Source organism: Lutra lutra, chromosome 16 (assembly GCF_902655055.1).
Source record: "Lutra lutra chromosome 16, mLutLut1.2, whole genome shotgun sequence".
Lineage (NCBI taxonomy): Eukaryota > Metazoa > Chordata > Mammalia > Carnivora > Mustelidae > Lutra > Lutra lutra.
The window spans coordinates 4,873,388-4,890,732 of NC_062293.1; the positions used below are offsets into that span (position 1 = coordinate 4,873,388).

Here is a 17,345-nt window from a genome sequence, read left to right on the forward strand (position 1 = left end):
CAATCCTGACTGTACTGCAGGGTGAACTTGGGCAAATCTCACAGACCTCCCAGGGCATCCACACAAAAAGGGGTAAGGCTCCAGGGGCAAGAAGGACCCCTTTGATTCCAAAAGCCCATGATTCTTGAGCAGTTGCCAGCTGGAGCTGCAGGCATGGGTATTTCTCCAGCTAGGCTAGCAATGGGGGTGTGGGACAGGTTGCCAGGGGAGCTCCCCTCCCACTCCACCTTCCTAGCCGAAGATCCCGGTGCTGAAGGCACCCTAGAGCCTCCAAATACGCACTCCAGGGTAGAAGGAGTTCTCTGGGCCCATCTGGATTCTCTCGGAGGGGGAAGCTTAGAGAGGCCAAGCAGGCTGGGGCTCCCGCATGGGCCACTTCTTAACCCAGTGGCTGTTTGAGATAGGGATAAGACAGGGCCTGCTTCCCAGAGATCAGCTCGTGGTACTGCCAGCCCTGTTGCCTCCTGCACCCTGCCAGGCCCTTAGCAAGGGGAGTGGCCAGACCGGCTCAGTTTCTTGCAGGCATATTTGTAAATAAGCAAAATTCCCCTGAGAAGAATCTCTATCCTCCAAAGAGGGCTGGGTGTTGGGGCCATGAGAGGAGGGGTTTCTCCGCTGGGGAACGAAGGGGTTTTCTTTGTTGTTTGTTTGTTTTCATTCGGCAATTATGAAAATAAGAACTAGGCCAATGCTCCCAGCCCAGCCCACCCCACTCACCAGCTTGGCCGTGCAGACTGTGGTTGGGGGCTCGGGGACTGGGGAGGAGTCAAGCCCCCAGCTTTGGGGTGCCTGGGTGGCTCAGTGGGTTAAAGTCTCTGCCTTGGGCTCAGGTCATGATCTCAGGGTCCTGGGATCCAGCCCCACATCATCGGGCTCTCTGCTCAGCAGGGAGCCTGCTTCCCTTCTTCTCTCTCTGCTTACTTGTGATCTCTGTCAAATAAATAAATAAAATCTTTTTTTTTTTAAGATTTTATTTATTTATTTGACAGAGAGAGATCACAAGTAGAGAGAGAGGCAGGCGGAGAGAGAGGAGGGAGCAGGCTGCCTGCTGAGCAGAGAGCCCGATGCGGGACTCGATCCCAGGACCCCGAGATCATGACCTGAGCCGAAGGCAGCGGCTTAACCCACTGAGCCACCCAGGCGCCCCAATAAATAAAATCTTTAAAAAGATTTTATTTATTCAAAAACTTTGACTGGAGCATCTTAGACCTGAGTGAGGGGGGGAATGTAGGGGAGGAATATACTGATCCTCTTCCAGAAGGACTCTGATGCAGCTCAAACTGGGGTGACAAAAGGGCTGAGAGATAGTGTGGGGCAGCTCCTTGGGTATATAGGGGAAGGATGGGAAATGGACCAGAAGGAGGGACAGGAATCTCAGGCCTTTGACAACCGCTGATACGGCACATCACTGAGCACTAGGACTGTGCCAGGCGCTGTACTAGGCACTGGGGTGACACGCATACCTAGGATATGACCCACGTGCTCAAAAGGGGGTTAGTTAGTGAGGGAGAGATCAGCATTTGAAACCAAGGGATCTTACCTACAACCTAGCGGTTTCCTGGGTGAGGGAGGGCAGGCAGCAGAGCATGCTTCACAAAAGGGGGGCTCATGCTTGTTCTCTCACCCAGGACTAATCTATGTAAAGGTGGATAATCTATGCAAAACACTTAGTACAGTACCTGGTATTAAGTTACAGCAAAATGACTGGGAGCTATTATTAGCCATTATTACAAGAAGCCGGAGAATAAACATGGCACGTCTTCCTGGAGAGCCAATTTTACTCAATGATTAGGGAAGAAGGACGTTCTTTTTATATTAAAATGAACACAGGCATAAGGTGGAGTAGAGTGCAAAACTCACTAGATTTTTGACATCGAGGATTTGGGGCCCGCATTGCCCTGCCCCTTCACCCCACTTGCTCACCCCCTCCCCCAACCCTTGCTAGACAGAGGAACTAGAAAAGCCCCTACACTTGGAGTCAGGAAAACTGGATTCCAAGTTGGCCCTGCATGTTACTATGTTGTGACCTTAGACGCTGAATTCCCGGACCCTGTTTCCTCATTGATAAAATGGGGTTACGCACACCTATATCCAGGGGTGCCTGGCTGGCTCAGTCGGTGTAGCCTCCAACTCTTGATCTTGGGGTCATGAGTTCAAGCCCCAGGTAGGGCCTAGAGTTTAACTTAAAAACAAAACAGCAAAAAACAAACAAACCAAAAAACTCCCCCAAAACAAAAAACGCACACCTGTCTCGACAATTGTGGTAATAAGATAATATATGTGAATGTGTCTGGCATAGCACCCGGTCAATTAGAGGTGTTAGGTTATGGAGCTAAGGAGACAGGGGCATGGTAAGTAGAATTGAAGCTACTACATGATTGCTGTTCAGCCTGCCAGGTCTTTATGGAGGACAGAGTGGGGAACGGAGTCCTCCCAGCGGTGATTCCAGATGGCCACTCTGCACGGTGGTCTGGGATGGAAAAGCTGTGGTTTGTGAGCCAAGCTTTGCCCCGGAATTGTATCCTAATTCCCCTTCAGCTCATTTAGCCACTGTTTTTTCTATACCTTAGTATGTGAGCTTTCTAAGATCTGGATCCATTGACAACCACCCCAACCCCAATATTACATCAATATCCTTGAAGTGCTTGGCTCAAGACCCATCATATACTCAGGCTGCCACGCGTGCTTCATGTTTGTTCTTGACACTTTTCCAGGAGTGTCGTCTGTAGCCTTGGCAGTCCGTAAACTACTCAAAGAACGGGGATCCCGCCTTTTAAAAAGAACCCAAATATCGTAATATTGAACCATCCTACCAGTGTATCTTTGATGGTCTTACAGAAAAATGTGGGGAAAAAAATTATTTTGACTGAGAAAGATGAGGGCCATCGCCTGAGTATTCTTAGTTTCCTTCTAACAACCCATTATGAATCTGTCCTCTGAGAATGTTAATCTAAATCTTTTGGAATTTACTTAAGGGACACATTAGTATAATTCCTTTTTATACTTTAAAATGGCAATATGGAGCAAACCATAAGTATAACAGTTCTGCCTGTCTAGAATTTTGGTCTAGGAAGGAGGGTTGAAACGTTCCAGCAATGGTTAAGCTTCATGGAGGGAACTACGTCAGGCACGGTTCTGTTTCCTTCGTTTCTCCCAGTTGCCGGAAGAGACGTGTTCGGTATTATCACCCCTCTTCTACCGATGAGAAAATTCAGGTGAAAAGAAGTTTACCAGCTTCCCTACCTTTATAAGATTAGTAAGTGGCAGCCGCAAGGATTGGAATCCACCGCCCCCACTCCCACCTACCCCACTATCCCACCTCTCGCCATGTATACTAAGCCTCATGGAGCTCTGAGTCCCGCTGAAACCCAAACCAGAGAAGCCATTAATGCTTGCTTATCTTTCTGATCCTTCGGGGTCATGACCTTCCAAACTTTGTGTGTAATTTCCTAATACAATACACTCCAGATAGGCTCTCTCTCTAAATCTTTTATAGCTTTGCTTACAAGCTGCCCTGGAGTTGGTTTTAGCTATTTAATATGCATATGTGTCGTCTCTCGGGCTAGGCTGTAAACACCTAGAGGACGGGGACGGTGTCCGGCTCTTCCTCACCCCTCCCAGCGCGTAGGACTGGGCTGGAGACGCCGAGGAGGTTCATTAAAGGTTGTTGACAGTCTCGGGACCATCCTCCGCCCCACCTCGGCCACTCCCCTTTCCCTCGTGCCCACTGCGCTTCCTCCTCCCGGGTCCCCTAACTTTTACCCCCTGCGGCCCCGCCCCTCCCTCGCGGGGTCCACTCTTCCCCCGCCCCCGGCAGCATCTCCAGCGTCCCCTAGCGACGAGGCAGGAGCTCCTAGCAACCGCATCTCGGTTCCCTGACGACGGCGGCACGCAGGGCCACGTCAGCGCGCCGCGGCCACGCCCCCGCGCCTGCTGGCCCCGCCTCCCCGTGTCGCGTTCGCCGCCGCCACCACCGCCGCCGCCGCCACCGCCAGCAGCGCCGCCGCCGCCGCCCGAGACTCGCGCAGAGCAGTTATGGCGGATCCCGCAGCGCCCGCGCCCGCAGCTCCGGCTCCCGTCCAGGCCCCGGACGCGCCCCCGACCCCGGACGCGGCCCCCGCCGCGGCGCCCGCCCCGGACTCGGCCTCCGGGCCGTCCTCGGACTCCGGCCCCGAAGCCGGCTCGCAGCGGCTGCTGTTCTCTCACGACCTGGTGTCGGGCCGTTACCGCGGCTCGGTGCACTTCGGGCTGGTGCGCCTCATCCACGGCGAGGACTCGGACTCGGAGGGCGAGGAGGAGGGCCGCGGGAGCTCGGGCTGCTCCGAGGCGGGGGGCGCGGGCCACGAGGAGGGCCGGGCCAGCCCGCTGCGCCGCGGCTACGTGCGCGTCCAGTGGTACCCGGAGGGCGTCAAGCAGCACGTGAAGGAGACCAAGGTGCGGCGGGCCGGGCCGGGCCGGGGACAGGGGGTCGGGGGCCGGGGGCCGGGGGACGGGGGCCGACGCAGGGACGGAGTTGCTGCAGGAGCCCTAGGCCGGGGAGGGGAGGCGCGCGTGGCGCTGGCCGGAATGGTGCAACTGCAGTGGGCCGAGGCGGGAGGACGAGCCTCCGCGGAGGGGACGCCCCGGTGCAAAGTCATTGCACCAGCCGCGGGCCACCGGGCCCCGGGCTTCCCCACGCGAAGGGACGCCCAAGCCTTGAGGTGCCGGGGTGTCGGCCTCGAGATCCTGTACGTGGACCCACTACGGTGGGGAACTCCTTGGGCGCTGAGGCACGCTCGGCATTACACCAGTGCGGCGTTTTGCTGACCCCCGAGGAGCTACACACTGCATTGTGCATCCAGAAAGGAAGGCCGGGCCGGGTCCGTGCGGGGCAGGGCTGTGGGCGTTCCAAAACAAAGATAGAGGGGGAATCTCGGGCATTATAAAAACCCAAGAAGTTCCCTAGATGGCAGAATGCGTTATTATGGGTAAAGAAACCCACCTCCTTCCCCCCCCCCTTTTTTTTTTTTACCTCGTTGTCTCGTTTAATTGCTGCGGGGAACTTTGTGAGTAAAATCATTAACAATCAGAGCGGTGATATTAATAGTACAGGGTGGGGGAGATGGGACAGCTGCGACTGGGACCCAGGACTCCCAAGTGCAGTGGGACTTCTTGAAGAAAAAAAAAATTACTATGGAACCATGGTTGGAGAAGAGCCACCCATCTGGAAACCCAAGGTTTTTTCCTGACCTGAGGATGTCATGCAAACATCAGACTCCCTTAAGGTATTGGGGTAAGGCTGGTGAATATTGCAGTCCTATAGACAAAGGGGTTTATCATCTTGAACCTAAAACCTTGAACTGGGGTTGGTTTGGTGTCTGCTGCTTCTGTCTTGTTTTCCTGAGTGCGAATTCCTATCAGTGATTCACACTCGCAGGCACACACCCCTGTATCTCTCACCCCTTCTTCGTCTGCTTCTCCTTCGCCCCTTGAGGAAAAAATTTCTAAGCAGGAATCAGGCCTGGGCTGTTGACAGGTCTGATTTCAGGGGAGTGCACTTGAGAAGTTAATCTGGGTTTTTCACACACTGGGAGACAAAGGCCACATAGGAATAGGGCTTCTTGCCATGCTACAAAGGGGGTCTGTGATAATGGCTCTTGGCAGGGGAAAGGCCCCACTCCCAAGAAGAGCCTGTGATCTACTTCCTAGTGGCAGAAATGACTTGATACCAGCAGGGTCTTTCTTTTTTAAGATTTTTATTTATTTGACACAGAGAGAGAAGGATCACAAGGAGACAGAGAGGCAGGCAGAGAGAGGGGAAGCAGGTTTCCTGTTGAGTAGAGAGCCTGATGTGGGGCACGATCCCAGGACCCTGAGACCATGACCTGAGCCGAAGGCAGAGGCTTTAACCCACTGAGCCACCCAGGCGCCCCCAGCAGGGCCTTTCTCCTTGCCAGTGTGCAGGCATCCACAGACAGAGAAATCCGCATACAGGACCCCTGGCTTCCCCTCAGAAAAATGCAAATCAGGCATTAGCTGCTCTGACTCCGGAAAGAAGATTACAAGTTCATGTGCAAAAGTGTGTGGAAAATTGTACTTTTTAGAGTGGAATGCTTGTTAAACATTACCACCAGTGTCATTACATCGGAAGGAGAAGATTTTTGCTCTTTATATAGTGTTTCTGCATTGTCTGGACTAACGAATGGCTGCTGATGTCTTTCTGTGGGCTTTTGAAAAATGTTTTTCCCTAACCATCTTCTCCAAAGGTTGGTGACTTTTGGAATGCAACTCATTTCCCTGTGTCATGGCCTCCCTGCCCTGGGACTCAGCAGGCCAGCCCAGCTCCACAGCCGGGAGCTGCCATGTTTATCAGTTGTTGTTCCTGTTCATCTTGACTTTGGGGGCTAACTTTATTTACAGTTATGTTCTGTCTGCCTCCTCCCACGGTGTGTACTTATACCAAGTTTGACTTAAAAGACTTGTCTAGGAATTAAATAGAAAATAATCGTAAGGCACCAGTGTGAACATATTTGGAAGCTGCCCTCTTGTGATTTGCTTTGAATTTGTTGAACTCTCTTGTGGCTCCACTGCGGGTGTTTTCTTTGCCACTGGAGTGTCCAGCTTCCGAGCTTAGCAAAGGCTAAGGGGCGTAGGAACTCTAGGAAGTGGTGGCGTGTAGTGTCCATGTGTGGATGGCAAGACCCAGTCCTTTTAGGAATTAAGAATAAGTTTGGGGGGGCGCCTGGGTAGCTCAGTGGGTTGGGCCTCTGCCTTCGGCTCAGGTCATGATCTCAGGGTCCTGGGATTGAGCCCTGCGTCGTCGGGCTCTCTGCTCAGCGGGGAGCCTGCTTCCTCCTCTGTCTCTGCCTGCCTCTCTGCCTACTTGTGCTCTCTGTCAAATAAATAAATAAATCTTAAAAAAAAAAAGTATGTTTGGGGTGTATACCTGATAGGTAGCTGTAGGTCACCCTGAACCCTAGGCATAGGTGACCCCACCTAGGGTGCTGAGTGGGACCTTGCAGTTTAGGAAGTGGTAGGAAGATTTTTTTCCTTCCCACGTCTCACCCCTTATAAATCCGAGGCGGTGACAGTGTGCGGTAAAAGAAAGGCCACTAGACCAAGGCTGAGCATTTAGGTTCTGATTCCTACTGCATCACTAATTTGGTTGTGAGATTTGAGAGCCCAGTTACTGATAGTATAATGTGGTGACAGTATCGAGAAACATAATTCTTTTTAAAGCTGCCACCTCTTGGATTTTTTTTTTTTTAAATAGTACCCTTTTAATGTGGAGTGTTTAGTAGGCTGTGGACTGTCTTTGTAGTTTTCAGGTTAATTTATTGGACAATGAGTAAAGGCCTAATACTAGTCTCAAGTTTTTAATGAACGATTCATAAAGAGATGAAGAGGCTGGCCAATAAGGTCTACCCCGTCCTGGCCACTTCAGTGAAAACTATCAACAGAAGTAAAATAAGTAGGGGCGCTTGGGTGGCTCAGTTGTGAAGCGTCTGCCTTTGACTCAGGTTATGATCACTGGGTCCTGGGATCGAGTCTGCATCAGGCTCCCTGCTCAGTTGGGAGCCGCCTTCTCCCTCTGCCTGCTGCTCCCCCTACTTGTGCTCGTTCTCTCGCTCTCTGTCAAATAAATAAAATCTTAAAAAGAAAGAAAGAGAGAAAAAAAGTAGCTCTTCCTTGAAACTGCAGAGTTTATGGTCCAGTTCCTGAGGCTTCCAGCAGCCATAGTTAAGCTTTTTTAGGACTTAAAACAAGGACGTGCCTTGTGCTCCTTCCTTTCCTCAATCTTTTGTCCCCTTCAGCGTGGCAGCTGACCTACCCATTTGCAACTTTCCCCGTTTGGCCGCAGATCTTCTATGAGACTTGCCCCTTCCCCATCAGTGGCCATCCTTGAGTAGCATTTTGGAATAAAGCCAAATGCCGCAGTCTCTTTGCCTTCTTGAGCACTGGCTAGACATGGTGGGTCCTTCCGGTCTCCACCTGTCATGGTTGGACAGAACGGCCCCTGTTCGGAAGAGAAAAGACTGTCTGTCAGTCCAGGTTCGGGGGCTTCCTGTTTATGCTTTAGTTTTCCCATCGTGTGCACTGTCTTTTGCTTCAAATTGCCACAACATCCAGAGCCGCTCCTGATTTGAGGTTTAATGTCTCTAAATCAAAGCTATGTCTGGGTCACTCTGCTTTTTTAAGGCTGTGTGTGTGTGTGTGTGTGTGTGTGTAGCATCCCTCATGACAGGTCCCTTAGGAATGGGCTTTTCGGTTTATTTTTGGCTTCTACTCAAGCCAGCGTTTCCTTGGGGAAAACTCTTTAGCTTCGGCATCACCGCATGTGAAGGGTGCTTGCCTCGCTTGTCCAGGTGTGGGCCCATTAAAAACAATTGTTCTTAGTGATGTAATAGGAAGGAGTTATGTAAGGTTAACCAAGATGCAGGACTGAGTGTGTCTAATTGCATTTTATTCAGATAGGATCACAGCACTTGCAGACTCACACAGCTGTTGTGTGATTTTATTCTTTGTCCTTTGGTTCCCCCTTCTAACTCTGGGGACTCAGTGCCTTGAAGGTGTCTCCATCTGACTTGCCCCTTCGCTCAAGGGCACTTTCACCAGATGCGGGACGTGTGTTTGTGTCCTATGATTGGAAGTCAGAAGCCTTGGGTACTCTTCTCAACCGTCGCCTACTCTGAATGACCTTGGCCTAGTCACTGCCTCATTTCTTTCTGCGATAAAAGACAAGGTCTGTCTTTCTAGCCCCTGGAACGAGCCTGAACCAAAAGCGAAGGTGGGTGGTACGGCCTCTGGGCTGTTGGCAGCCCTCATCCCGATGGCCATCTCACGGAGCCAGCCCCGCCCCTTCAGGACATCACTTTTGTGCATCACAGAGTGCTGTGTCTCCAGAGGCCAAAGGTGCCCCAGAGGGCTTTGTTTCAGTGCTGGAGGAGTCCTACTGTTCAATCACATTGTTGCTCATGACCTGGTAGATTATAGATACGACTTTTTTTTTTTTTTTAAGATTTTATTTATTTATTTGTTAGAGCGTGGGGGCAGAGGCAGAGGGAGAAGCAAGCTCCCCACCGAGCAAGGAGTCCGATATGGGACTCGATCCCAGGACCCGGGATCATGACCCGAGCCGAAGGCAGCTGTCCAACCAACTGAGCCACCCAGGAGTCCCTAGATATGACTTTTTTTTTTTTTTTAAAGATTTTATTTATTTATTTGACAGAGAGAGATCACAAGCAGGCAGAGAGGCAGGCAGAGAGACAGGAGGAAGCAGGCTCCCCGCTGAGCAGAGAGCCCAATACGGGACTCGATCCCAGGACTCTGAGATCATGACCTGAGCCGAAGGCAGCGGCTTAACCCACTGAGCCACCCAGGCGCCCCCCTAGATATACTTCTTATTGAGCCTCTTCTAGAAACACTCGTGAACTTCCCCACTCTGTTACTTATACGCGTTTAAAGAAACACCTATCTTGGGTGCCTAGGTGGCTCAGTGGGTTAAATCTTCTGCCTTCGGCTCAGGTCATGATTTTAGGGTCCTGCTCAGCGGGGAGCCTGTCCCCCCCCCCGCCTGCCCCTCTGCCTCCTTGTGATCTCTGTCAGATGAATGAATAAAATCTTAAAAAAAAAAAAAAAAAGGAAAAGGAAAAGAAACACCTGCCAAAGTCCACTAACCTCCAGGGTAGAGGGGGACTTGGAATGAATATATATGTGTATATATTTTCCAGAATTTGGAAGACATCTTTTGAAATTTCCAAAAGAATGAATGACAAGGATGGTAGAGTATTGCTTTGTGTTTTAAAATAACAACAGTAATAAGGACAAGCATTATGTAGTGTTACTATGTGCCAGGCACTGAGTGCTTTACGTGTATTACTCGGTGCTCCCAGCAACCCTGTGAATTAGGTGCTACTGTTACTCGTGTATCTCAGAGGAGGAGCACTTGTCCAGTGTCTCACTGCTAATAAGTGGAGGAACCTGACTACAGATTGAAGTAGATGTAGTTTGCTCTCACCTGAGAATGTTTAAGCTCAGGATTCATAGATCATTGCTGTATCAAGCACCCTGATTAAACATGAGTCACAGACCCTGTGCCTGGCATTAATCATCCAGTCTTCAAACACTTGAAAGTCTTAGTAGGAGAGGTTGTAACCACAGGTAAGGAGAGAGGAAGGAGCAGGGTGTCGGGATGGGTGGAAGGAGAGAGGGAAATCACACTGGGGTGCCAGCAGGGAAGACACCAGATTGACACTGGCTGTGAGCTTCTGTTCTGCACCTTTCATTCCATGGCCCCACACTCATTCTCAAAATAATTGTCAAAAAGCGCATTTTATTTCTAGAGAACCTGTGAGTGCCCCTAGATGTTGAATGAAAGCAGTCTCTATAAGCGTGACTCATTCCAGCTCTGGTTCATCCCCCCTCTAACCCCCCCCACCCCCCCACCCCCCGTCCCAAAGTCCGAGGAACTGGGATGTCGGTGTTGTCTCAGAAATGGTCAGGATTAGGAAATCCCGCTTCACCTCCTGCCCCCAAAGACCTGTCCCCTCTCTTGCTGCTGTTGTCACCCTCCCGCTGGGAATGCTGAGTCATGAGACAGGTTCTGAAGGACTCTTTGGAGAGAGGCTGAGTGCCACTCGGTTCCTTCCCCTTTCGTTGCCCCGAACTTGACTGTGCTCTCCACCTTGGTTTTGTTGTAGGACATTAAAGGCCCTTTTGTGCCCTCCCCATCCCCACTTCATTGTTATCCCTGCTCTTCTTTCTTTCTTTCTTTCTTTCTTTCTTTTTTAATTTTCCTGTTCCATCTAGAAAAATTTTGCTTTTTTACTGTTTGATCCCCGGGCCTCATGTTGTCCAGTGGAACCTCCACGGGGCCAGGGTTTTGCGAGAGGGGCGTGGTTGTAGTGTGTGACCTGAATCACCATCACAACAGTGCTGGGCCCAGGCGCCGTTTCAGCTGCCCCTGGTGGTCCCTTCGGAGTTGGCTGTGGGGTGATCTCTTTTAAGAGCCATCCTGGAGTTCCAGCAGGGAGGACTGATCTGTGCTGCTGTGCAACTGTGACTGACTATGACTGCCGGCAGTTTTCCGTTTCCCTGCCCAGAGCTTAGCTTAGCCCGCTTCTGCGTGGGGGAGGGAGGGTGTGCTGATTCAAGTGGATGCTCGAAAGAGGAAAATGTGCCTTTTCATTTACAAGATGCTCTCACTTCCAGCTACTAGGATTTGGGTGTGTTTAGCTGCAGCGCCTTCTGCGGCCCCACCTGCCCAATGGACGAGGGTCGCGCTTTCCAGTGCTCGCAGCTCCGGTGAGCAGGGCGCACGGTGGGAACTGCTCCTGTGTCTGACATTTCTGCCGGCCTCGGGGGGCCGTATTAGGAACCCCCTGACATATTATCTGTGGTTGCAGACAGGGAGGAGCAGAACGCTTTCTGGAAATTTTTGTAGTTCAGAATAAGATTGAACCATGTTAGGGGATAGCCCTCTGAACTCACATACTCCAAGGCTGTTTGCCTTCGTTTTGCTCTTCAGCTGTGCTCCGAGGCTGAGGGGTGATGGCCTGCCTTCAGTCCGGGGCTCACTGAGTTGGATGGGTCCTTTGGTCAGTTCTGCCCACAGTTGATACACTCTGTTCTGAAGCAGGATCGGGAAAAGCAGGTGTTCCACTTAAACATTTTGCAGGGGCACGTGGGTGGCTCAGTCAGTCAGGCATGTGCCTTAGGCTCAGGTCACGATCCCTGGGGCCTTTGGGGCTCCCTACCTGGTGGGGAGTCTGCTTCTCCCTCTCCCTCTCTCCTTCCCCCTGCTTACACGCTTACGCTCGCTTGCACACCCTCAAATAAATAAAATCTTTTTTTTTTTAAGATTGCGTTTATTTGGGGCGCCTGGGTGGCTCAGTGGGTTAAGCCGCTGTCTTCGGCTCAGGTCATGATCTCAGGGTCCTGGGATCGAGTCCCACATCGGGCTCTCTGCTCAGCAAGAAGCCTGCTTCCCTCTCTCTCTCTCTCTCTGCCTGCCTCTCCGTCTACTTGTGATTTCTCTCTGTCAAATAAATAAATAAAATCTTTAAAAAAAAAAAAAAGATTGCATTTATTTATTTGACAGAGGGAGACCCAGCGAGAGAGGGAACGCAACAGGGAGAGTGGGAGTGGGAGGAGCCGGCTTCCCTCGGAGCAGGGAGCCCAATGAGGGGCTCTATCCCAGGACCCTGGGATCACAACCTGAGCCGAAGGCAGACGCTTAACGACTGAGTAACCCGAGCGCCCCTAAGTAAAATCCTTTTAAAAAATAAAATAAGCATTAAGGCAAATGATACACTCACTGTCCAGAAGTATTCAGCTTGGCGGTATGTACTGGAATGAATGGCCTTTTGGGGTCAAAGCTGGTTGACTGGTCGAGGCTTTGTATATTCCGAGACTGACACATTAGATTTTTTGTAAATCAGTAACAAAGCTGTATCTGGTGAAGATTTCATTCTAGCTATGGCAATTTAAAAATCTTTAAATTTAAGGTACTGAGTGGTGCTTCCAGAAAAAAAAAAAAAAAGAAAGAAAAAGAAAGAATAAGTCGTCAATCCCATCCAGTAATAAAATGAAAGCCCCCAGCTAGCAGGAGAGATTTCCTGCAGTCTTAAAAAGAGCGTTCTTCATTTGCATCCTGCGAGAGAGAGAGAGAGAGAGAGAGAGAGAGAGAGAATGCGAGCGAGCGCGAGCCTTGCCCACTCCGCAGCTCTGATGAGGCCCTTCCCCCTTGCTTGAATTTTGATCCTTTTTTTGTGGGAGCTGCTGCTGTGGTGATGGTCGGTGACGCCATTGTGACTGGCATGTTGGCGGGACGACTTGCTGGCCCTCGTAGGTGCAGGTGGGAAGAAGCAGACACACACTTCTGTGTCTTGCGTGGCTTCCAGAAGCGTCGGGAGCAGACGTACTCGTACTCCGTGCTGAAAGCATCCCCTTATTCGTCTGCTCTGCCTGTTTAATTACTTAAGGGAGCTTAGGGCCCTGAAGGTTGATGATATCCTCAAGCCCAGGGAGAAAGACCGACTCTCCCTACGCGCAGCTTGCTTTGGGGGAACCGTAGTCCTCTGCTGGTCGCCGGGGTGTCTGCCCCATTTCCTCACGACCCACGAGCCCCTTAGCATGTCCCTGGCCACTCTCCCCACTGGTGCCAGGGGCTCTCCTGAAGGTCACAGAGGACTGGTGGATTCCCGGTTACTGCTTTACCCACCTTTCCCTAGTCCTTGTCCTTTGTTGATTGTGGTCAGTCCTGACCTCGGACCAGAGACTTCCTTCCGCTGGGTTCCTTATACCAGACTCTTCTGAATTTTCCTCCTTAGCCTTTTGTCTCTTTCCTCTTCTCTCCGTGAGACTTCTTCCCGCATCATGTTCTCACTCCCCTCACCGCCTTGCTGTCTTGTCTTCAGCGCTCTGGTTCACCCGCGTGGCTGCCGCCAGTCCGGTGGCTTCCACCTGCACCACATCCCCGCCCCTGGCCTGACGGCTCCCTCCTGTCCTCTCCCAACTGAGGACCTTCTGGCTGCGAAGTCTGATGAGTGTAACTGTCCTTCCCACCCCCAGATGTGTGGCATTTAAAAAATTCCTTTTTCCAACTTTGGATCATGAAAAATCTTCACACATACAGAGAAGTTGAAAGACTGGGCCAGTCACTGCTGATTACCAACCGTCGTGAGTCAGCGGTTAGCGTTCTGTCATCTGTGCTTTCCCCGTACGTGTGAGTGTGTGTAAATAACATCTCCCGAGCCGTTTACAAAGTTAGAAGCAGGCACGATGGCAGGCGCCTCTAAGTACTTAAGCTTGCATCTTCTGAAATTCAGAATATTTGGGATCGTTTTAAATGTACGTTCTTGGGGGGTGCCTGGGTGGCTCAGAGGGTTAAGGCCTCTGCCTTCGGCTCAGGTCATGATCCCAGGGTCCTGGGATCGAGCCCCGCATCGGGCACTCTGCTCAGTGGGGAGCCTGCTTCCTCCTCTCTCTCTCTCTCTCTCTCTGCCTACTTGTGATCTGTCCGTCAAATAAATAAATAAATAAATAAATCTTTAAATAAATGTACGTTCTTGGGCCCCCATGCTGATGTAAGCGTGTGGTTCAGCGGTGGTAACATACTCATGACGGGCAGCCATCCCCGTCCCCTGTCTCCAGACCACTTGTCGTCTTGTAAAACTGAACCTTGATGCCCGCTGAACAGTAGTGCCCTGACTCCCCCCACGCCAGCCGCTGGCCGCCACCGTTCTCCTTTCTCACGTGAGATATTATTTCATTTAATGTAACAGCCTTAAGGTTCATCCATGCGGTAGTGTAGGTCAGAATATCCCTCGTTTTAAAGGCCAAAAGCTATATGTACAGCTTCTGGCATATCCTTCCATCTGGACACTTGGGGAGCTCTCCCGTCTCAACTGTCGTGTACGACCCAGGTTGTGAACATGGTGTACAAGATCTCTTCGGGATCCTACTTTCGGTTCTCTTGGGTATATCCCCAGAAGTGGAATTGCTGGATCATATGGTAAATGTATTCTTACTTTTATTTGAAAAACTGCGAATCTCTTTTCCACAGCAGCTGCACCCTGTGCCCGTCCCCGCCAGCAGTGCGCAAGGATCCCGCCTTCTCCACATTCTGGCCAACGTTTGTTATTTCCGGATTTTTTTCGTGGTAGTCCTCCTAGTGGGTGTGAGGTCGTATCTCGCCGTGGTCTTGATTTGTGTTTCCTTAAGGACTGGTGACGTTGGGCATCTTTTCTTGTGCTGCTTCGTAGTTTAAATACCTGCTTTGGAGAAATATTTAAGTCCTGGGGCGCCTGGTGGCTCAGTCATTAAGCCTCTGCCTTCGGCTCAAGTCATGAACCCGGGGTCCTGGGATCGAGCACCGCGTCGGGCTCCCTGCTTGGCGGGAAGCCTGCTTCTCCCTCTCCCATTGCCCCTGCTTGTGTTCCCTCTCTCGCTGCCTCTCTTTCTCTCTCTCTGTCAAATAAATAAATAAATAAAATCTTTTAAGAAAAAAGAAAGAAAGAAATGTTTAAGTCCTTCGCCCATTTCTGAATCGGGTTGTTCCGGGAGGTTGTTGCTGAGCTGTAGGTGCTGTCTCTGTGCTGGACATCAGTCCCGGATCAGACATACGCTTTGTGGGTGTTCTCTCCCGTTCCGTGGGTTTCCATGAGTCCGGTTTGTCTCTTCCTTTGTTGCCTGTGCCTTTGGCTCCCGGCTCCCGTTCTGTCATGTCATCAGATCTTTGTTCAGAAAGCCTCTCACATCCTCTGCATTTCCGTGCTGCAGCACGGGCTCGCTCGCCGACGGCCTCGTGCCTGAGCTGACCTCTCCCGGTCTCGCTGCCTCTGGGCCCTCCTTCAGCCCAGCACGCGGCGCCACGGGCTGACCTTCCAGAAGACCGCTTGGACTGTGTCTGGACCCAGCCTCCTGACGTGCCTTAGCTTGTCACTCCAGGCTCCTCGCCCACATTGCGTGCTCGGTCTCCTGCCCCTCGGGTAGCCTGCATCTCCTGGGCGCCCCCCGCCCATGTGCGCTCTTCTCTGCCTCTCACGCCCCACGGCACTTACCTGACACACGCGAGTTCTCTCTCCTTGGCTTGGAAGCTTCTTGAGAAACCAAGTGTGTCCTTCCGTTCGGTGAAAGCTTTTGTTCTGAATGGCTCATGTGTAGCTTCATGGGAGGTGTTGGAGTTAACTCGCCTCCAAAGAGTGTTCTGCGCCTTTTCTCAGGCATTTTGTGGTGGGTGCAGAGCCATGTGGGCACCTGGCCGGCTGACACTTCCCCTTAGGGTTCTAGGTAAGTTGACCGTGTCATTTATTGTCCAAGCTGGGCTCTTCTGAGAGCACTGTGAGTAACTGCTCCAGGACTGAGACATGTGGGTGTCCAGACACTAGGAAGGCAGATTTATCAACAGCAGTTGACTGTTCCAGCAACTTCCATCGTGAAGCTCTCCAGGTAGAGTGGGAGCCCAGTAGGCAAGGGTAAAGCTGGTCAGAGCCAGTGTCAGCTGTGGCCGAAATGTAGCTGTGTCTGAGGCTAAAACCTAGCAGAAATTGAGCCGTGGGCTCTCCAGGAGCCTGGGCTGGGAGGAGAGCTAAGGCTGTGCCTCATGAAGCCGGTGAAAAGGCCCCCTGGTTGGTGCCATTCTGGGTTTCCTTCCAGTCCTCAGAGCAAGCTCTGAATGATCCGGAAGAAAAACACCAGTCCGGCGTTTAGGAGCCGTCCGAGTTTGTGTCCATAGGAGCTTTAAGACCTTGGTGGAAGCACTCGGTCTCTCTGAGCCTCAGTTTCTCAGATTCTGAAATGGGGTTCATGTTCATCGCTCGAGGCTATCACGAGAAGCAGCTCTGACCACGCAGGTGGAAGCACTGGCCAGACCTGCGTTCGTTCACACGTGTGAGCTCGGCAGTGGAGATGCTGGCGTCTTCGCGAGAGGCCCCTCTGCTGGAGACAGGGGGCTGCCCCAGCTGCACGGTAACGGGGCACACGCTCGTGGCTTCGTGCTCTCCTGGCCTCCGCTCTCGGGGTGGGGGGGGCGTCCTGCCCACCCAGCCTGGAGTTGGCGTGCATATGCCCGGCCCACTTCTCTGAAGGAGTCGGGCACCATCCACTCAACACTGCTCACCAGGGGTGGCAGGAGGGTGGGGAGAGCACAGAGACGTGGAATCCAGACCAGAACTTTGAAAGGCTGATGTGTGTGGCGCCATCTGGGGCTCTTGCCAAAAGAGCTGGAGTGGGCCTGAGACTCTGCATGTCTTACGAGCTTCAGGGGAGGCCAATTTGCTGGCTGGGACTGACCTGTAGGTCCTTCAAAAACCCCACTGATGTCAGTAGGTTCTGTTGTGTGTGCCCCCCCAGTTTTATTGGGTGTAACTGGTTTGAGGTTTTTGTCTCCCCTCTGCCTTCGTCTTCTGGTAGCAGTGTTAATGCCAGAAATGATCAAAAGAGGGGACGACAGGAGGAAAGGGACATTAAGTGCCCCTAATAACTGGATAGTGCTTTCAGATCATAGTGTTCCTGTTTGAAAGACCTGCTTCCCCCCGCCCCCCATGGCCTGCGGACCGGCATTAATGCGCAGTCGCTGCTGAGACTTCCATGGGCTTTCATGTCTTCTAGGAGGAAAATATGGGAGTTGATATGAGTGTAGTGCAGCCGGTCCAAGAGGAAAATGATTGAAATTCGCTATTTTTTATCCATCCACCATCAGCGGATTCCTGCTGTGTGCCAGGCAGTGTAACACATGCTTTACATTATCGTCTTACGTCGTCCCTAGAGTGGCCTGTGTCCCCATTTAAGAGAGGGAGAGCCTGCAACCTGGAGAATGCCTGTAACCCGCCCAGCGCCGCACGGCCGGCGAGGGCCAGAGCCTG

At 51.8% G+C, this 17,345-nt stretch overlaps 1 protein-coding gene across 2 annotated transcripts in view; it reads left to right on the forward strand.

Annotated features, from left to right (window-relative positions):
- Window positions 1-3,944: 3,944 nt before the first annotated feature.
- Window positions 3,945-17,345, forward strand: part of UBE2O (ubiquitin conjugating enzyme E2 O) — a 58,231-nt gene continuing 44,830 nt past the window's right edge. Inside the window, exon 1 of one of the 2 annotated variants that reach the window (XM_047706333.1) lies at window positions 3,945-4,434. In XM_047706333.1, the coding sequence (XP_047562289.1) occupies window positions 4,036-4,434 (399 nt within the window). In that variant the 5' untranslated portion in view covers window positions 3,945-4,035. The remainder of the gene's footprint in view (window positions 4,435-17,345) is intronic. The other variant, XM_047706332.1, reaches the window with a different exon arrangement.